Consider the following 22953-nt stretch of genomic DNA (forward strand, 5'->3'; position numbering starts at 1 on the left):
ATTCTTGGCCACAAAACCTGCTTTGTTCAAAATGTCTTATGTTCTCATGCCTGTTTGTAAATTTGTAAGAACAAAATGTAAAACATATATCATTTCTCAAATTTATTTGGTTATGGATGCTGCTTTCTGGTAATCTTGTTAAAATACTGTTTTAAGAACATAGTTTGAAAAACACTACACTAGGAAAATAACATATTGGTTAAAGATGTATATTCACTTTCCAAATCAAGAAGATTAATGTTATATATTCAATGAACAAATGGTAAATCTAAATGCACAAACTATAGGGAGGAATAGACCCAAAGCACTATGAAATAGATTTTTTTTATTGTTGCTTCCTACTCATTTATCTTCTTTCAAGTATGCATATTCTAATTCATTCTATTATCTTTACAATCAGCACCAGTACTTATATCTAAACATTATGGTTTCATGATAATGAGTATCAGTACTAAAGCTGGCCTATTCCTAGCTTTGTGACATACTGCATACCTCTTTGTAAAAATTATCAGGAACAGAAAGGATTTTCTGAATACTTGTTGGATTTGGCACTTTTCAGGCAGACATTGTATCACTTTACAAAAATGTAATAAAACATGGGAAATAATAATACCATTGCTATGTATAATATAGTAGAATGTATTTCAGATACAGACAAAGCAACAGCTACAGAGTAAAAAGCCATCATAACTGTTCTATATTAAGCAAATTATAATCTTCTCACTTCATAAGAGTAAGAAGACTAATTAATATTACCTTCTAGATTATTTGACACTAAATTTGAAGAGTTTAGGGAAAGCAAGCCATACATCTGTTGTCACAATAAGAATTTATTGAATTTGTATTCAGTGTTCTAGGCAGTATGCTAAGAGTTATAAATAAAATAACTTTGCCTTAAAGGGTCATATTGTTTACTTAGAGGAAATAAACATGTAACTCCATTATTGTAAACCCAGTGCAGTGAGATATGATAAAGCATTAACAAAAACAGGTTGTAGCTTTAAAAAATGAATTAGGCTAGTATGTGAGAGTAACAGAAAAAAATATATGATAAAATAGAAAGAAATAACACAGGGAAGTGAATTCTATTGCAGAAAATGGAATTTCTAATAAGGGGCTTTAAAGAGGCGTTGGTAATAGTATTAATAGTTGAACAGTATTAACCTTTGTGTGGCATTTTGGTGGTGGGTGTGGAGTTCTTGTTAAGAAAGGTAACCCATGAAGGGTCTTAAATGTGAATTCTGAAAGCTCATTGAAGTCAAGTGAAGCAACTATCTCTAATTTATCTTTATACCTTCAGCACCTAGCTTAGGGTATGATGTGTGACAAATCCCAATACCTGTTGTATGAATGGAAGGTTAGCGCAAGGATACATTTTCTAAGAGATTTTCCATTTTCAGCCAGTTGGAGGCAGTGTTGCAGAAGTAAAAGAAGTTTGGGATCAGAGTGGGTCATTTTTAGCTTTGGATCTTAAACAAGTTATTCATCCCTACTAATCTTTGATATCCTCATCTGAAAAAATAAAAATAAAAACTGAAGTAATACATGTTAAATATTTAGCACAGAGCATAGCACAACAAAATGCCACCTGTTTAAAATTAAGGTGGTTGTTATTATTCTGTAATAGTTAATTTTTAAAGGACTTGTTTTGGATAGTTTGAATTTTAAAAATTAAAGTCTGTTCAACTTGATGTGTTTAATAGTAGGAAACTCTGAATGTTTTGTGAACTTTGGCAAGATAACTTTAACAAAGAATGAAAGAAGAAAAATTTAGAAGGGAAAACCCTGAGATCAGGAGGGAGAACATACCTGATTTTAATTATTCAATAAAGGAAAAATTGAGTTCAAAGCCCAGCTCCAGCATTGACTAAGTAACTGGGCAAATGTCTTATCTATCTACACCTCAGTGAGATTTTAGAGTTTGTAAGAAAATGTTATTAGGATTAACAATATAATAAATTAACAAGATGCAAATTGTTAGTAGAGTTCCTGGTACATTGTAATGACTCAATGTTAATTATATATATATATTTGGTGTTAGTATTTTTTTTACAAGATGATACTACTTCATGCTGATAGTAAAATGGAGAAGCAGGCATGGAAAAGAAAAATTTTAAAAGAAATTTATAAAAATATTCGATGGTTAATTCCACTGTGTCTGCATATCTGATATCTGCATCTATAATAGCTCCAGATGTGTAACACATGCGTTTCTAACACTGGTTGCCCTGCCTTGGGTCTCCTAGCTCCCCACACTCTCAGTGGAGTAATTAAGGGAGATCATGAAATATAATTGTGGTAATGGTTATTTAATACTTCAGACTACAAAATGGAGACTGCTAAATGTACTCCAAATATGAGTCATGTAAACCCAATGAACAACTAGATTCAAAGTGACACAGTAGAAAAACAGTGAACTTGCAATATGGAAAATTATACTCAGAGATAACTCACTCTGTATGGCTTTGTAGCTTTGTGAACTTAGATGCACATTTTAGTAATTCATCTTCCTTCACCATCAGTCTCATGGGAAAGAGATTCCCTTACTAGGAATCTGTAGAGCAAGATAAGGTAATGAATGTAAAAGTAGTTCCTGAAATCTGCTAGGAAATTAAGAAATGAAAACTCTATCTATCTATCTATCTATCTATCTATCTAGGCATTAAAAGACCTTCTTAGAATCTGACATGATGAGAAAAAAATGTCAAATTCTCTATTATCAATAACACTTGCTTTTGATTAATTTCTGTCCTCTATATTTTTCTCTTATTCTGTAAGCAAAAAAAAAAAAAGCCTATTTCTTCTTTTTTCAAAGTTTTGATAATGGGAACATATAAGGGGAAGGTGAAAAAACAGAAATCATTCATAATTTCACTGGAGATCTCATAAGAAAATTCTGAAATATTTATTTGTTCTTTTGTTGTTGTTGTTTTTCTGTAGACAATAAGCTAACCCCTAGAAAGATATATTGATACATATTTGTTTGTTTATTTACTGGTATGGTTTTAAATATACAGATTCGATTTGCATTGTACCTTAGTGAATATTATGTTGTTTGACTATAGGATTATTCTTAAATGCCTATATGTTAACAACATACAGTAGAGAATCTTTATATGTCACTTCTTTTCTCCAACCCGATTATGTAATGTATAAAGAAAGTTTCATTTTTTAGAGAAGGATTTCCTGTTTTCTACTTGTTGCTCATTTCCATTATCCACTTAAATAATATGCTCAGGGTATCAACAACATTTAAGCAGGCAGCAATCACGGGAGAAAACATTCACCTGTAAGGCTGGTCAGAATGTAACAAGGAACTCTTTCATCTGAATTCTAAGCCCTGGAGTCTACCCATAGTTCTTTGAAGTACCCACTGGGTTGATGCCATTCAAAGAAACAGAGGAAAATAAGTGGTTTGAAGAAAACAAGAATATAAACCCCAAACCTTTCCCAGCTTAGCATAATCATCATATTCATTTACTTTTTACTAAATTTGCCTTTATGGAGGCAAATTATGGAGGTTAACCAAGACTGTCTCCCCCATATTTTTTTTTCTTTTTTATCTTCTGAAAATGCCATTTCAGCTTGGACCTAAGTTTCCCCAAATATTTAAATATTTGCTAAGCATCAGTTTTACTACTGAGAATCACTCTAAAGGGCTTAATCATAATAAGAATGTGTTTGCCATTTTTTTAAAAAATTATGTAATATTTTTATAATTTAGAGTGGCAGAATGGTTGAATTAGGTTTCCTGGTATTTCTAAGCAGTCTTTTCCATATTTAAATTCACCAGCTAATAGTGAATTCCTAATCATGTTTTGTGCTTGCATTTTGGGAAAGAAAACAAGAGATTTCTTCAGTAAGCCTATGAAGATAGGATTACTCCAGACCTCTTCAATCTTTTATTACAATATAAATCATTTTCACTTATTGAAAAATGACCTTAATTGAGTTTCCACTATATCCTAGATGCTGGTGGTATAACATGAACTAGCCAAGCTTACTGAACATGCGGAGCTTGCCATTTAGAAAGACAGTAATACAAAGATTCACAAGACAATCTTATCAAATCTTTGATACATTTATTATTTTGTAAGATAGGTAGATTCCCTCTTTCCTCACCCTGTTACCAAACAAAATTCTTAATTTCTAGCACATTCAGCAGGGGTTTGTGTTGTTAGTTTGATGATCTACTATACCCTGAATATTGCTATCTGGGAACCAAAGTGCAAGGTTTGGATGGCTACTCAAAAATTAGCCAAGCTTAAGTCATTCTAGCAATAAATATTATATTAATGCTGAGTTATATTAATATGATGTATGTGATACTTTTGAAATACACTTTATGAATCCATATACGCAGTATATTATAATAAAATGCACATAATAAGTATCATGGATTAGTACCTGTTGAACAAAAAAATCAATATACTTTCATAATAGCAATATATATCAACCGAATCAATTTTCTGCATACTTTTCACTCAAAGCTTTTATTTTACATTTTTCTCTTTCTGCTTAAGTTTTTCTCTTTATTTTTTGATAACTTGAATACCCTTTCAAACATTTTTTTTTTTATTTCCCTTCCAGGAATTTGCTGCACTGACAAAAGAATTGAATGCCTGTCGAGAGCAACTTCTAGAAAAAGAGGAAGAGATCTCTGAACTTAAAGCTGAAAGAAATAACACAAGAGTAAGAATAAAACAGCCTCTTCTTGGAATTAATTCCATATATAGTTCAGTGTCATATATGCAGGATTTATATAAAAATCATTTAAAAACTTCAGGAATACTTTAGCAGATACCTACTTACAGTCAGCTACTTTACAAAAGGAGGAGGATATCCTACAAAACTCAAAATAAAAAGACAGGAAATCTAAATTATAGTCTTGGTTACTAAATCACTATGTTGCCTTAGAAAATATTCTTATTCCTTCTGGTCTTTACTTTATTGAACTTTAAAAAGAAGGGATGCATTTCAATAATGGGTTTCAAACTTTCAAAAGATTGAGAGCAGAGTAATAGCCCAGAGGCTGGAAATGGGCAAAGGAAGAGAGGTTTGGGAGAGGAATCAGAATTTAAATGATGGGATGATATGGCAGAGTGGCCTGGATTTGATCCTCACTTCATTCCAGCAAATTATTTATTTAAAAAGAAAACGTGTTAAAAATGAAAGCCATTAGAATAGACCTCTGGCAATTAAAAGAGGTCTACCCTCTGTATCTGAGATCTCCAAGGAGAGTTCTAGTTCTGATATGCATTTTGATTTCATGAAATCTGATTTCATAGAAGTGGCTACATTCTACTTTTGAAACCCATGTGTCATCAATGTCATGACATGTTGTATAACATTAAAGTTCAGAGTTTGATCAAAGATGCTATATTTTCTAGTTCAGAAGAAAGAGTCGCTAAATTGCATGAAATACACAAATTGCTGCATTACTCATAAATGCATGCGGTTTCTCTACTAAAAGAAGGAGAAACCACTTTTTGTGTGAATATAAATTTTTCAATTTAAAATCTTAATCAGGTGAAAATATTTTAAGTTTCATATCTCTAATAGATTAATTCTGAGAAAAATAAAGCACAGTTAATGGCCTATTCATTTTATGCTTGATCTTAGAGAAACTAATATAAAAATAGAGATCTACAAACTGTGAGCTTGTGCCTCTAATGAGAGATAGAATTGCATGATTAATGGTTATATGGTCAAACTCAATTTATGTATTTATTTACCAGGGCTTTATTATATGGTAAAGAGAATTCACACATGTACATATGAATTGGTTTTCACTGAGACTTTGATGAGCCAGTAACATGGATTTTCTGACATAGGGCATTACAAGGGAAGTTTAGATGATATTCTCAGGTATCAGATGAATTTTTTCTTGTTTCTCTTTCCCTCTCTATATTTTCCCACCTTTGACTTTTATCTTAGCACTGTATTTCCATACAAATTTAGTTTGTTTTAGCCATGATGTTTATTCTGCTCCATTTCATTATTTTATGTTTTAATTTGGATGTAATACCGTACAACTGAATCTAAAGAGTAGGAGCAGGAAATTGAGAATGGATGGAAATGTATACCTTCAGATAAATTTCCAAGAAATCCTCACATATAAAATGCAACAGATAATTTTATTAACTTTCTTTGCATTTCTCCTTGATATATCCTTTCTTTCTCCTTTCCTTTACTCCTTTCTGTACCCCTAAGGAGATGTTATAATTTCTCCCTTTTACAGACAAAGCAAGTGAACTCAGAAAAGGTCAGATAAGTTCCCAGGAGTCACATAGTTAGTAAAGAGCAGAGAAAGGATTTGAAAGGTAAGGCAATCTCCATCCAGAACCTGCACCTCTAGCCATGATCACTCAAGCTAAATTCATGGAGGAACTCAAAGATTTACTACAGCTTACAGGAAAAATTGCCCAAGACACCGCTGTAGTGTGAAGCGTGACATTTCTTCTTAATTGTGACTAATTTCAGAGATCTTAGAGTTTTGATTTCTGCATACACCATTTTTATCATGTTAAATCCTCTGAAGCCTGTGTCTTTGTTGGTAGCCCATGGAAGGAGCCCTGGGTGACAAATGCAGCAAGCTGAGCTAGCCTTGAAATGTCCATTCAGGAGTCAGAGGAAGAAAAATATAGTTCTTTTAGGACAACAGAAATTGAAGTAATTGATTTTAGGCATGAATAATAGTTACTTTGAAAATATGAATAAGTCTAAAAAATGTTTTCTACCTTCCTTATAGCAGTGATGTAGAGGTTTCTTGGTTTTGATTGTGTGAAAGAAAGAGATTTACGAAACCTTTCCTGTGCAAAGCACTGATTATATAACAATTCCTTAGGTTGCATAACCACCTCTGACCCTCCTCCACCTCCACAAAAATGAAGAACACACAAGACAAAATATCAGGTGTATTTTCCCCTTTTCTCAAAATCCCTATCATGTATTACTAAGTTTTATTTCTTCTTTTTAAATACATTCATATAGTTGTTTCTCCCTCTATGTGCTGTGTTTTCCTTGTTGTAAATAATCAGTTTAAAAGTAGATTCAGTGTTCTAGTTTCCTGAGTTCTGACAAACTTCTGGCTCACTTCAGATGGAGGAGTTAGCATATGTTAGTGAATTGACATGAATAACACAGAAATTCTACAGAGGGGACTCCTGAGTAAACAGGGACAATTGTATTGATTTTTAGTGTCATCCAAATCAATAGATCCGAAAGTGCCCTCCCTTTTAAGGACAGTTGAATGAAGTGTATCTTCTCCCAAAATAGAAAATAGAAATTCCAGTGGAGAATGAATGACATGTATTTAATATATAAAGTAACCATAATGGAAATATAGTCACTAGTATTATTAAGTGCTCATTCTTTTTTCTAAATGCTCTATACATTTAACTAACTCTATCCTTCCAGCAATCTCAATATCCTCACCTAACTTTAGGGAAACTAAAGTACTAAACTAAAGTGGTCCTTATATGCCAAGGACCACATGGCTTACAGGAGACACTCCCAAGTATTCAAAATAAAGTTTCTATTATCGATAACATTTTAGAATGTAACCATTATATGACTTTGGAAATAAAATAAGCTGTGATTTTGAGAGCCAATCTTAATGTCATTTAAAAATAACAAATGGTAATTTAATCTCATGGGTCATAAAGTAAAAGAAAAAGACTTAATTGCATTGGAAATGTTCCTTAACATGCCCTTACTTTTGCTTTGAGTAAAAGGATTTATCTTACTTGATGTTCAGATAGATTCAGTCGCTTGCTATTATTAAAGAAAAATGTCCTGTTATTCTTTTATCCATAGCTTTATTGAGGTAAAATTGCAGTAAAATAAAATGTACATATGTAAAGTATGCAATTTAATCAGTTCTGACATGTATGTAACACAATCAATATAAAAAGCATTTCCATTACTTTTTTAAAAATTTGAATCCATGCAGACTCTGTTTCCTGCATGTTTTATTACATTAGAAATTAATTACCTAAAGATATATAAAACCCCATCCCCACATGTCAACTATTTCAAAATTAAATGGCACACTTATAAATATCTCAGAGATCAAGAAAGAAAGCACAAGAAGAGTAAATAAAAAGTGCTTTGAACTAAGTCATAATAAAATCTTAAAATATCAGGATCTATGGGATAAAACAGTACTCAGATGAACATTTATAACTTAAAGTACTTGTATCAGAAAGAAGCTAGAATAGCAATCAAATTATTTTCAAATTATTTATTGGAAGAAAAAAAGAGTAGGAACAAAAGTACATGAAATACAGAAGAAACAATACAGCTAAAAATTGATTAAAAAATAAACAAATCTAATCAAGAGAAAATCAAGAATACAAAAATTAATATCATTGGAAAGGGAGCTATCAAAATAACCCTACAGATGCTAAAAATATATTAAAGTAATATCATAATTGTATGCCAACGTGTGTGGTAGCTTATATAACATGGTCTGTATCAGAGAAGGATCTGTGTGCTGCTGAGAAGAAAGTGTATTCAGTCATTGATGGATGAAATATTCTATATATGCCTGTTAAGTTTAGATTATCAATTGTATTTTTTTACTTCTAGAGCTTCTTCATTTAGTATTCGTTTGGAGGATCTATCCAGGAGCTACAGAGCCATCTTAAACTTACCCAGTATTGTTGTGCTGTGGTATATTTGGTCCTTGAAATTGAAAAGGGTTTGTTTGATGTACATAGATGCTCCATTGTTTGGGGGCATAAATATTTACAATTGTTATGTCTTCTTGACGTGTATAATTCCCTTAAGCAGTATGAAATGTCCATATTTTCCCCTTCTGATTAACTTTGGCTTAAAGTTCACTTTATTTGATATGAAGATAGAACCCCCTGCTTGTTTTTCCAATGCATGCGGGTGATATGTTTTTTTCCAGTCCTCTCACCTTCACTCTGTGGATGTCTTTGCCTATTAGATGAGTCTCTTGGAGAAAGCATATTGTTGGGTCTTGCTTTTTAATCCAATCTGCCGGTCTGTGTCTTTTGATGGATGAGGTTAGGTCCTGGTTATTTGGGTTTATTTCTAATTTTTAATTTAAATTAAAAGGAGACTTTGATTGACTAAACCTTTAGTGTAGTTCCTTCCTTTGCTTGTTTTCACTTTTTTTTTTCATTTCATCTTCATGGAATACGTTGTTGAGAATGTTCTGCAGTACAAGCTTTCTATTTGCAAATTCTTTTAACTTTTGTTTATCATGGAAGGTTTTCTAAAAATGTCCTATTCTTGACAAATCTTTGCCTACAAAAGTTAACAATAGTTATCTAATATATTTCCTTAAAGTGAAGAAATTCCAAACCAATCAAAAAAGAAAACCCCTAGCGGTTGAAAGAGGATACAGTTACTACAGGAGTGTACATGTGTATAATATATTACAGTTGCCAAACTAGTCAGGTATATTTCTACTAGAATGTTATTTGTACTTGAAAATAATTACATACAAGTTTATGTTGAATTTAGATCTAATGAAGGTTATAGTTTTAGAAATTTTTGTAGGATCATAGTTGGATCATAGTTAAACTAATGGATATAAATTACCTAGGATATTTTGTTTTTCTGGAAGAACTTAGTCCAAAAAATTTCTGACGGTTCTGCGTTTCTATAGGGGGAGGCTGTATGTACATAGGTAGGCTATACTGGTTTAAAAGGAATTCTGACACAGGATTGATTGTCATTTACAGAGTCCTTTCAGTCTTCGGAGTACTAAAGAAAGTGTCATCAGCACATTCTGCAATTGTTTTTAAAAATTAGACTAAAACCGTAGCTCCCAGTGAAAGTATAAATTTATTACATTGTTAGTGATCTTAGACAAGTTCCTCCTCTTATGTTTTAAGTTTATTCACCTTCATTTTTCAAAACTTAATTTTTATTTTCCAATATTAAAAATCTGAATTTTAAACACACTTGGAGTGGTAGTTCATATCTATCAGCTTGCTCAACTTTATCACTTGAATCATACCCAGTAGCTTTTCCAGAAATACCAGAAGTTCCATGAGTTCTCCGAGTTCAAACTTGGGCTTCTTAAACATGTTTACTGCCCTAAAAAGGACATTATGAAGAAAACAAGTAGGTTGGCAAGACTTTTCCATGTTTTGGCCAGTGTTGTATAGAAACAATTTACTGACCATTTCTTTCAAGTCATTTGTCTTCATTTCTTGGGTCGTCATTTCCACCATCCTCTTCCCAATTGGGTGGACCTGTTGGTGCTGAGTTCCTCTATCTATGATTATTGTGTTTTTTTAATAAAAGAAATGCAGAACAGATAAAGCAAATAACCACTGGTAGTCCTGAAATCAACAGGAGTTCCAATTGTGGTCTGCCATTTTTTAACCATAGAGTACATTTTGTCAGGGGTAAAATTCATGCCATACAACTTAATCAGGCAGTTATTGCCCTGAACATCCTTAGTAAATTAGTTTGAATTTTATAAATTCAGTTTCACCATTGTACATATGAGTCAGGTTCACTTCAAACACAGACCTGTGAGGTGATTAGATGAAATTTTGGTTTCTTAATGTCAAGATTAATGTTTTCCCAATATTTCTTATATTAAACATAGCAGGTGCTTTCACAACATAGCAATCTCTCTGAGAAAATGAATCAACCACATTCTTCCCATCTCCCTTTTTGCTTCCTTTTATAAAGTACATATTTTTCGCAACCACCCTTGTGCTGCTCAAAAAGCAAAAGAACATTTACCTTCATTTGTAACCTTAGAGACTGTAGATATGTGACAGATAATACCCATTTGGGACTACAATTTTCAGTCCAGCTAATTTATGTTTATCATTAATTTGACTCAAAAGTATTAGGCATGTTTTATGGAGAATATTTTACTAAGTATAGAGGAGTATTCAGAATAATTTAAATTGTTCAGCCATTAAGAAATCTGTTTATATTAATAATAATGCATTTATTTTTTCATTGTTTTGTAGAGGAAAGCTCCTAATTGCACAAAACAGAATATAGCTCAGCTGTTTTAATCTTTAAAAAGACATTAATTAAGACATATAAGTAATCTCTAAAGTAAGCTTCCAAGCATTTTCTATATTTCTTAGCCTTGTAAGTTTTACTTACACCCTTAATTTCAGACACATCAGCAAAATGGATCCTGCTGACCAGCATGTTTCCCCCTCTGGTCCCATCTCAGACCAAGCCAATGGAGGTGTTTCATAGTTGACTGACTCATGCCTGCCACCTTGTGGTAAACATAGGCAGAATTATTTCTGAGATTCTGGATGTGGAAGGTGGGATTCGGAATGTGGGGAACTATCAAATATAAAGGATAGGTTCAAAACATTTTGATCAGCCACAAATGGAAAAATATCTACTACAAACTATTTTTGTGATTTCCTTTTTCCTTATTTAAAATTTAAATAGTCATTATTTACCCAACAACATATCTACCTTCTTAGATTAAAAAAAAAAAATAAGATATCAACTTTTTCTTTAAGAAAAAAACAAGAAGATCCATAATCCTAGTTACTGTGTCCAGCTACATGTCTGATATGTGAAGTCCTGTTTTCATTAAATTTCAATTCAGATTATTTGATTTATTTAACAGAACAACCTTTTTTTTTCTAATATCAGAGTTTAGTAATTGTAATTTGTCCTAATATCATTGAAGCAAAAATCATGACAAAGCATTCTGCTTTCTTTAAAACACCCAATACAAAAAAAGGAAAAAAAAAAAAACTTTTGTAGGAAAACTAAATGGTTTTATAAGTGAAATGAAACAACATAAATTCGTAATTTACATACAAGGAATAGCTCTATCACTCATCTCAAAAAATTTACATGACCATCTAGTCAAAACCAACAGGGAGATCACCCTAGAAATGCTATTTATTTGGATTTCCAAGTAGACCTTAGATCTGAATACTGTCCTGAAATGTCCTCAGAAGGTTCTGCCTTCTGTAGGCAGAGGGAAAATGCCAGAGTCCTTTCCTTCAGATGGAAAAGGGAAAACAGTGGGACTGAAGAAAACTATGGAGGCTTCTTCTTTACTTGTGGTTTATGGTCTCCTCCTCTTTATCCTCCTCTTCTTTCTCTGCCTTGTCAGAAGTGTCCTTGCCCTCCAAAGTCTCCCTGGCCTCTTCAATCAAATCTGCCTCATCATCCTCTGCTACCAGCTCAGCTTCCAGAGCTCCTTATGTGAACCCTGAAAACCACCTTCCCCCTTGGGCTTGGCCCAGTCCAAGATGGTGTCCTTTCCTTCAATTTCACCATCTTCCATGGCCTCCTCAGCAGCTTTGGCATCTTCTCATGGTTGAAGTCTACAGAACAAAATCCTTTAGAGGATCCAACTTCGTAGTTGGTGACTATTCTTGAATGAATAGAACTGTCAAACTGTCCCTTTAATGTCTCCTTGGTGGTATCCTCAGATAGACCTTTGACAAACTAGTTTTGGATGGATGGCTTCCTGCATTATCTGTTCCCCAGGATCCTTGCAACTCCACCTTGATTGTTGTGTGACCTCAATTTCCCTTGTATGAAAGTAACTTAAATCTTCTTTAGTACCTTCAAATGAAGCAAATTTTGTAAACACATATGCTTCAGATTTGCCATTTTGGTTGTAGGGCATTTTGATAGAAGTTGGCATGTCAAATACTTCCTGAAGAGTTTCCTATGCTTCACTGTTGGAGAGGTTGCTTAAAACCAGCATTTTTGATTTGCCACTCCAAGTGCTATTCTTCCTGCCTCTGTAGTCTTGACTTTGACTTTTTCTCTAGGGTAGTACAGGGAAATGGATTGACTGTCAATCTCTGCTCCCTGCTTTACTTCAAAGCTTTTCTCTGTGTCGGCCTCTGTCTTAACCTTCAACATAAGCAATTCCTTCACTCTTTCCATTCTTGCTGACTAATCTGATCTCCGTGGCATCTTCAAACACTTCCCTTAATTCAACCTGCTTGGCTGTTAGGGAGATTTTTTGCCCAAAGCATTCTCACATCTCTTTCCTACTGTCTTTCCTTTTTGTCTCTTTAATTTTATTGCCAAAGATTTTTTCAACCAGTGCGTTCCAAGGCTTTTTTCCAGACCTTCAGCAGTTTCAAAATTCACACAGCCAACATTCCTACTCACACCAGTTCTGACACGCACAACAGGAAGAGCCATTTTAGCAAAAGATCACTGATAGACATTTTCAATTCAGGAGAAGATGTGTTAGAATTCAGGTTTCCCACAAAGAGATTGGAAAATGGAGCTGGTTCTGTGGCTTCTACATTCTGTTTCTTGGCTCTGGGAGCCAATGGCTGCTTGATCATTTCCTTCTTTCATTTTACAGATGCTTCTTTGACAGGTTCTTTTTCCTCCTCCTTACACTTCTCTTTCTCCTCTTTCCCTCCTCCTACCCATCTTGCGTCTCCTCCTCTCCTTGCTCTCCCTCCTCATCTTCCTCCCTACTTTTACCTTTCACAGGAATAGCTTCTGTAGGAGCTTCTTTCATTTGGCTGCTCTGGTCTCCATAGTTCCTTCTTCAGCATCCTCTTCTTCCCATTGTGGCCATCCCCTTCGTCTTCTTGGATGCCCTGCTCATTGCCTTTGTCCCCTGAGGAAGGGCAGCAGCTACTGCTTTCATCACAGCTGGCCAAACCTACCCTCATCCACTCTCTATGATGATTTTCTTCCTTGTGGTTGCCATTACCCTCCCCCTCACTGTCTTCCTTCTTGACATTCTTGCCATTCTTTTCCCCACTTGGCTGGGGTGTCAGCTCCCATCTTTCCAGCAGTTGCTGCCAATACTTGACCTAATGTGGCCGCCTCTTGCCAGGTGTTCCAACTGCTTTAGCTGGGATAACTGGCTTTCTGGCTCATGCGGCTGCTGCCTTTTTTTCCTGAGGTGACAACTGCTTTCTTAGCAAACATGGCAATAGCAACCAGTTTTTGTTGGAGAAACTGCCACCTTCTTTGTCTGTGTTATGGTAGCCTTCTTGCCTTTACTCTGAGGGCTGACAGCCTCTTCACGGCTGTCGTCATCTTTTGACATTTCTTCATCTTTGCTCTTTCTGTATCTTCTTCAGAGGAGAAGCCATTTTCTTGGGTCACCTTGATTTTTATTGGCCTTGGCTAGCTTCTCCATGATGGTGGCTATGACAGTGGAGTGTGTAGCCAGGGAGTGGTGCAGATGAGCAAAGAAAGAGCCCATGCGGCATGGATGGCAGCCATGGGTACTGCTGAAGATGCAGTAGTACATATGCCAGGCTGCCACCTAGAGCTAGTGACTGAGGCAAAAAGCCAGATACATTTCTGCTCTTCTCTTCCTGTTCAACACTATTAGCATCAATTTCTGCATACATTGCCAGACTTCTGAGAATACAAATTAGCAAATTCACACAATTCTTTTGACTGGAAAGCTTTCTCTTCTTAGGCTAGATTGTGTTATATACTCCGACATATTCTAGTTGAAAGTTTGCAGGCAAGGAGGGATTTTGAGGTGGAAGAGGAGGACCCGAAACTTCTTTTGTAAGGTACCTGCTTTAAGTTAAGTCATTGCATAGTCAAGAAGACAAAAGGGATCAGCCTCATCCGAGCAGAGAATCACTGGGATCCAATATATGAGTAACTCAAGCAAATTTGAATCTTCCAAATATCTCTCCTTTCATACGTGTGTATGGAGGGGGTTTAGAGTTCTGATAAGATTTTAAATAAGACACCTGATAAATCTATGCATTCATCATATATTGTAATTCAGTGATCTTTCTTGGATCAAGCTCTTTATTTTCTTTCTGTTATGTCTTGGACCTCGATAAGAAGCTACTACAAGCAGCATAACAACTCTTGGATTCTCTGACTGAGCCTTGCTCTAGAATTTTAAAACTTTATGTTGTCATTTTCTTTCTTCAAATTCTTCAGTACAGTTCAAAGCATTCTCGTTACCTCATTGTCTTCATATTCTCCATGCTCTTTAAAATAGTCTAGTACAGCTATGACTCAGTCCACCAAAACCTGACTTTCACAGGCACCCCACAGCAAGAGGGTACAGGTAATCATTTAACTGACTATTTCTCCTCCATATATTATGGAAAACATCATTCCTTCATCTGATATTAACCTAATCTAACCATTCTGTTGCATCTATCCAAGCCACATATCCCAGATTCCCATTTCTCTAAAGATTTGTGTCCTGTAAATATGCAAACACTTGATTTTCTAGGGTCTATTGATTTACTCACTAAGCACATGTGAGCATCTTTTAGGCACTGTACATAGAGAATTGAACAAAATATAGAAAAACTTCCTTAGGGGCCTTATATTAATTTGGGGGATTTAAACAGTAAACAAGATCAACATGAGATGAATAGTACATTAGATAGGGACAGGTGCAAAAATGAAAAAGAAAGCTGCAGAAGAGGTTATCAGAGAAGGCCTTGCCCCAAAATGACATTTGAGTAAAGATATGGAAGGGATTATGGAGTAAAATGGTCTCTGAAAGCAAATATTTTAGGAAGAGAAGCCAAGTACAGGGGGCCTAATGCAGAGACATGGATATTACAAACAAAACTCAACAAGCAAAGAAAATACTGCAAGGAAACCAGTGCAACTATCCTGGAAGAATCATGAAGAATGGATGAAAGCAGACAATTTACATTCCTTGGGATGTGTGAGGACTCTGGATTTTACTTTAGCCTAATGAGAAAATGCTGAGAATTGGAGTAGAGGTATAAATGACCTAACTTATATTTTAACTTAAACAGTGTTTTGAGAATAACCTGTTAGATGAAAGCAGGGGAACCAGTTAAGAAGCTACTATTACAATAATTCACTAGGAAACAATGGGTCTTAGGCCCATATGGGAGCAGTGGAGGCAGTGGTGAGTGGTTAGATTAAAGATGGAACTGTTCATTTTAGGCTAAGTAAAGAGGTGGTGAGGGTGTGAGTGTGGTCAGAGGCAATAACAAATTCCTATGATAAAAGGGTTGAGAGTGAAAGTATTTTTAGAGTTTGAGCACTTACATGGGTGAGCTAAAATGTAGTGATCTGTGGATTAGATTACGGATGCAGAAATCACAGAATTGCACTTACTGATAACAGCAGGATCTGTAGTGGAACTCTGGGTGTGAGTGATATAAGGTAGAAATTGAAACCATTAAAGTGCATGAAGTCTAGAAATTTAGAGGACAATATGTTGGAAGAATCATCTAAATGAATAATAAAGATCATCAAGAATTATACCTAGAGTAACACTGGGAACAATGGCAATGTAAAGAGAGCTAACACATTTAAGGAATAATGAGAATTGGCACAGGACCTGACAGATATTATTACAAAGAAAATGAGTATCAGCTGGCAGAACCTTATGACTGGAGTGGCAACATGTTCTTAGTTGTAGGCAACAGAATTCACTCTAGTTATTCTAAGCGGACAGTCATTATTTAATGGATGGTTAGAATACTTAGCAAAAACACAACCAAACCAAACAAATAAAACAAAAGTCTGTAGTCTGAGCTTTCAGTACCAAATTCCAGAAGTTCACTGCAAACTGGTAAGGGGCTTAGCTCTTATCATAATTCCTTTGCCACTTCCATTGAGCAAACTAGATGTCTTCACCTAATATATTCAGTCATAAAACTCACATTTTGCAAGGATGTGTTATTAGTAAAAACTGCATGGCACAAAAGGCTGAAAATTGTAGGGAATTTTTGGTACTCTGTTGGAAAAGTAGATGTTGCAATGTAACGAACTTGTCAAATGTTGTAAAGAGGATGACCAAAAGATTTGGGATCACTAGTAGATGTTCTGTGTAGCTTCATTATTATATCTCCTTGTGGTTATTTTCCTAGAGAGTATTATCTTAAAGATTATGTTATCTTCCTACAGATAAACCAGTACATGTTGAGTATCCCTTGTTGCTATGCTTGGATCAAAAGTTTTTCAGATTTTAGAGTTTTTCAGTTTTGGAATATGTATATATACTACCAGATGAGAGTCTACAGGAATTTTGGATTAGGGATGGTTAATCTATACAATTATTTAGACCCTTAAATATGATCTATGTTTATAGATCTGATCTATGTAAATATCTATGTAAATATCAGCAAATAGACTGATCTATGTTTAAGATCTCAGACATTTGTATTTCTTTATGTCAATAACAGGCAAAAATTTCCAACACTTTCCAACCATAATTAGTGACAATGAAAGTAGATAATTTAACTTATTAAGCATCAAGAAATGTGATAGTAATATGTAACATTGGTATTGTAAAAAAAAGTGGTATTGTAAAAACCAAAATATTTCATTGATGTTAATGTCTGAGAAAAAGATAATTACTTTCTTTCCTTCCTTACATCCTATATCTGCATTTCCCTTTTTGTTTGTCCAATTTTCACTTTATTTTTTTCTTATTTTGTAGAGACACTATTGTAACATACACTTTTAACTCTTCTTTCAGAGATCTCTCCCACAAATGCTACCAGGTGCTTGTGGCTCTTCACTGATAGAATTGTAATAACTGATAAGAACCAATAATTTCTGTTTTTTTTTTCCTCATGCATCTTTGCTTTTAGCAGCAGAACTCCCTTTTAAAATGCAAACAAATGTGCAACACCCATTCACATTTAAACCATTTTAAAACAATCCTTTTCTGGCACACACAGAACATAGAGCCTGGAATAATCTGGAAAGGGTTTACCGCATTCTCCCCTCACATTTGTCATGGCCTGGCAGGCTGCTATGGATGTAGATTCCAACACAGACACGGTTATGTCCAAAGCTTCCTTTTACCAAATGACTACTGGGTACCTCAGTTACTAAAATATAGTTGGTTGCAAATATTTCATATAATGTAATATAACAATTGATTGTGAATAAAATTATGTAATTATCACCATAATTTAAACCATCATCCTAATGACTGCAGTCATTTTCTTCATCTCAAAAAAATTTAAATGGTCAAATGTAAATGAAATACATTTTGATTTTGGATACTGTTCTTTTAAAACATTATCATGGCATCCTACATTTATCTAAGGAATAAATGTTCTTTAATCATTATCATTAGCTCATGCATATTTTATCAAGTGTACTATTTCCGTGGAACCCATACTGAAATTATTAAATCTGCTAGACATTTGCATTATATTTTTAGATTCAGCAATTTGTAAAATGATCGAAATGTAACTTGTCTTTAACATATTTTATAAACCCTGGTTTAGACAGCATTGTGTTACCAGGCTCTTACCCATTGTACTATCTGAGGTTATCACTGTGTACTATGTAAGCCTGTAATAGTTGAAGGAAGAAATCAGTTATAAGTACAGATTAATTGTATCCAAAAGATGATCTCATTTTCTGTTCAATCCCATAGCTGCTACTGGAGCATTTGGAGTGCCTTGTGTCACGGCATGAAAGGTCATTAAGAATGACGGTGGTAAAACGGCAAGCTCAGTCACCCTCGGGAGTGTCCAGCGAAGTTGAGGTTCTCAAGGCGCTGAAATCTTTATTTGAGCACCACAAGGCCTTGGATGAAAAGGTATAGTATGGACGAAAGATTTCAAGCTGACCCATGCTTTTGTCATTAGCATGAAGGTCTTTGTCTTTACCCAGTGACTCATGTGACTCCTCCAGCCAGTCAGTTCAGAGGAACTCATCTGAGTTACATGAAAAAAAAAATTAAAATGAAAATGTGTTATTGTGTATATCTTTGTAATATTCATGACCATGTTCTTTCTTTATACCACTGAATCTGTGGCTTATTCAAATTATACCTCTATTATGGTACATTATGGCCCTAGTCCAGATGGCCATTTGAAATTTAATACTATGTAATGTCATTCAGCCTCTCTTTCTCTCTCTTTTCCAAACCCACTCTCTTTCTCTCTCTGAAATGCATGTCTATAGATGCCAAAATAAGAGACCACTACCCGAAAATTACACCTATTTTGTAGTGCAAATTGGGTATACTTTAACTTTTAGACATTCATATTAGCAGCATTCCATTTTGTTAGGTCTCTAATATCTTAGTCTCAAATATACATTTTTAAGAGTCTCTGCATGTAACAGCATAAGGTATTAGAAGAAAAACTTGCTTTTAGGTCTTTTTAAAAGTAACCCTAAGCTTCTCTTAGTTGTTACTCAAATAAGTTCTACTGGCATATATAAGCCAATATGATGATAATATCCTTTGGAGATTAGTAAGGTTTATGATTTCAATTTTGTGAAATTTCAAAGAATGAACTTTAAAAATTAATAAGCCTTTGGGATTTAGTACAGTGGGAATTGGGGCACTTTATTATAAAATATATGACAAGTTCTGAGGATTAAAATTCAAACTAGGGATTATTGCCCAGTTTTATCTAATTTTTGAGCATGCAGACATTTTTGTTCTATTTAATATTTATATACCTATATATTTTTATCATCAGTCTTTCAGATGTTCTTGGAGAAAGGAATTATGTGGAGTATGTGCATAAGGATAACTATAATTCTGTCTTCTAGATGATTAAGAAGAAATCGTATCTCATCTTTCATTTTAGCCATGAGAAGAAACTGATTTTTTAATAACTTTGAATAAAACATGAATGGATATTATATAAATATCTATGTTAAACATACTATCAAATAATCATTTAATATGTTTAATGTTTAGTTTCCTATTATATTCCCTCTTTTATCACAAAAAGGCATTGTTAAAAATTTGTAAGACTTAATAGAATATTTACTTTGTGCCAGACTCCTTGACAGTTATTTGACACATAAAGATAAAAAAGGCATTCTTCTCATGAATGAATGGTTCATAGGGCTGGAGACTCATATCAATATTCATATCAATAACAAGCAATATCAAAAATAGATGTGCACAATATAATATAAAATCACAAAAAGGCAGTGACAAATTGTACTTCACAGACAAGAAAGTAGAGAGAATGTTTCAAGAGGAAGTGACTTTGTATTTGAGAACTAAAGAATGAGGTTTTTGTTGTTGTTTTGTTTTGTTCTTTGTTTATAAGTAGAGAAAGTTACAGTAGACAGCATGGCCAACACACAATATAACTCTATATATTAACACACTGTGTGTGTGTATATATATATATATAACACATAATATGTATATTATATATATATATAACACACATAATATGTATTTTATATATATATATATATATATATATATATATATATATATATCACGATATAACTCTTCTTATAGCTCTAAGAAGAACATGGATTGGTTCTGAGAAAATTTAACAGTTTCTTTCTTCTCTCTCTCTCTCTCTCTCTCTCTCTCTCTCTCTTTGGTACCAGGGATTCAAACCAGGGGTGCTTAACCACTGAGCTACACCCTCAGCCCTTTTTTTATGTTTTATTTTGAGACAGGGTCTTGCTAAGTCCTTAGCACCTCACTAAGTTGCTGAGGCTGATCTTGAACTTGGGTTCTTCCTGCCTCAGCCTCCCAAACCACTGGGATTACAGGCATGCACCACTACACCCGGCTTAACGTTTTAAGGGATAGACCAAGGTACTAGAAAATGTGTGATTTTGGATGTTCCCTAAGAGCACTCTGACATCACTTGAGGGATGCTTTTATAAAGAAAATTATTTGCTAGAACTGAAAGAAATAAACAGTATTTGAGACAAATATCCTGATGATGTGAGTTCATTGAAGAAGAAAATAGTTTTTGCAGAATTTAGAATCTAGAAATAATTTGCTAAACAGAAGTTCTATGAGTTTAGCATAATTAAATGAAGAATTCTTTAATATGGCCCTAAGAGTTATAATACTATTATAAACTGAAACAGAAGCACACTGGTCACTGGTGAGTTTAGGGGCAACTGAATAGATTATCAATTAATGGAATGTTCAATAGCCCAAAGAAAGAAGGTTATGAGCCTGAGATCTGGAGTGGACTAACATGGACAGTTGATCCAATTCTTTGAGCATGATTTTTCTTCTTCTTTGGAATGAGAGTAACATCAGTAACTATCTTCGAGTTACCACGAAGCTTGGATATGATCTAGCTTTTTAGCCAGTGCATAGCTTATGAAAAGTCCTCAAAAAATAAACATTATTATTAATATGAGTAAATTTCAGTGTTTGCTAAAACTTTCAAACTAAATAGACATTGCCATCACTATTGATCCAGATGTTTGTTTAAATAGCATTTAATTTAGTCATGGAAAAATTAATGTGTGCTTAAGTCCCTTTGCAGACAGTTTCCCCAACTAAGAGTAGCTCACAGATTTTTGTGGAGATGGGGAGGGACAAAGCTACAACATAAAGAAGCAATTGCAATATTCTAATCTAAGCATTGTGGCTATTATGCTAAAACACAGATAAAAGCCATAAAATATGTAATTAACCTGTATTGGGGATAAGAAACTACCAACTTTATCACAGAAAGTTTAGAATATAAATAACCAAATAAACTATATAAGATTGAGTATAACTATGGACAATGACCCTGATTGGCAGTCTTCATTATTGATGTTTACTTATTTATACAACCACTGAGTTGCAGGGTAGAATTTTCAAAATCAACTGAGATCAGCAGTAATCTTGACATCATCCTCTATTAAGTTTACCAGGGTTGGAGGAAATGAGAAATATCCCTGTGTTTTTCAGAAATATTCCTGTGTTACTCAGAAACCATTGACTATTAAATACCAGATGTATTAGACATACATGGTCAAAACATAGTAATTACACATGCCTTCCTATTATACTTTCAGGATCTAATATCACAAGTCAAAATAATTTGACTTGTAGTATAAGGAGATTTCCTCACAAAAATGCTGTGTTATAGGATTGGTAATCCACAAAATGACACCCATTATGCCATACCATAATTTCAATTTGGAATTTGTGTTTCTTCCATCAAGATCTCTCTTCATCCTGAAACACATTTGTCATGTTCAGGGACTTGTTTTATATTAATCTTCAGGGGTAAAATTTCTATGACCTTGAAATAGCTTTTGGAAAAATGCTTTCCTTAGTATTTTTCATACTATTTTGAAGAAAGTCAATATAACAGATGAAAAGAAAAATGAAAAATTCTATAGGTAAATAAATAATATGGAGTTGAGAGTTACTACTACAATAGTTCAACAAATAACCAATCATTTTATCTTAGGGGAAAGAGTATACAGACATTAGATTAATTGAAGTGGTTCAATCATTTTAAAAAGTCCGAAAAAGTTAAAATAGGGCTATATCAACTGTGTCCTTACATTTAGAAAAATGTTTAAACTATAATTTTATATTATGTCAATCATGTCTAGATAGCTTCACAAGGAAAAAAAACTATTCGAAAACAAAGATAACTACAGTGTTCTGTTAGTGCCATGCTCAGAGCAGAGTAGAAGCTAAAAGTCTTGTCAGAGACACTATTTTTTCCTATCAATTCAGTTCAAGCCATGTAGATAAAGTAAAATGTTAGAATTCTTTGTACCCTGGAAAGATTAGTTCTTTGGATCCCTCCACTTCCTCCTTCCCAAGTTTAGCAGAGGTAAGATGAAGATGAAACTGACGTGTTTCATTTGCCTGATTAAAAGTACAGAGAATAATTCATCCTCATATAAATGTGAGTAAAGTATTTATATCATACTTTATTGATATTTACAGCTTCAATTTTTAAATTCATATTATTAATTCAATATATATACACAGATCATTTTTTATTTGCTTAGGAAGACAGTTTAGATTCATTACTTTCTGGGTCATATAGTTCATAAAAATATCTCTAAATTTATTGAGGGATGATTATTCCGTTTTCATATTGTTGGATAAGCTCAATAATTTTTATTCCCTGAAGTTTCAATATAATAAGACTATAAAATGCTCCACTTGTGGTAAATAGAATACAGATTAGATTAGTTTCTAAGATTATCAGTTTAGCAAAAGTCAGGAAGCTGTTTTCACCTACAATACAGCCTGGATTCAGTCATTCTTTACGTGGCTTGATTGACTCTGTTGGAAAC

At 33.9% G+C, this 22953-nt stretch overlaps 1 protein-coding gene and 1 pseudogene across 1 annotated transcript in view; one reads left to right on the forward strand and one right to left on the reverse strand.

Annotated features, from left to right (window-relative positions):
* The window catches only part of Ppfia2 (PTPRF interacting protein alpha 2), a 430243-nt gene that overhangs the window by 244755 nt on the left and 162535 nt on the right, over positions 1-22953 (forward strand). Inside the window, exons 4-5 of the mRNA XM_048808220.1 lie at positions 4591-4692; positions 18344-18508. Of these exons, the coding sequence (XP_048664177.1) occupies positions 4591-4692; positions 18344-18508 (267 nt within the window). The remainder of the gene's footprint in view (positions 1-4590; positions 4693-18343; positions 18509-22953) is intronic.
* Positions 11125-13691, reverse strand: LOC107139644 (annotated as a pseudogene).

This window comes from Marmota marmota, unplaced genomic scaffold, assembly GCF_001458135.2.
Source record: "Marmota marmota marmota unplaced genomic scaffold, marMar, whole genome shotgun sequence".
Taxonomy (NCBI): domain Eukaryota; kingdom Metazoa; phylum Chordata; class Mammalia; order Rodentia; family Sciuridae; genus Marmota; species Marmota marmota.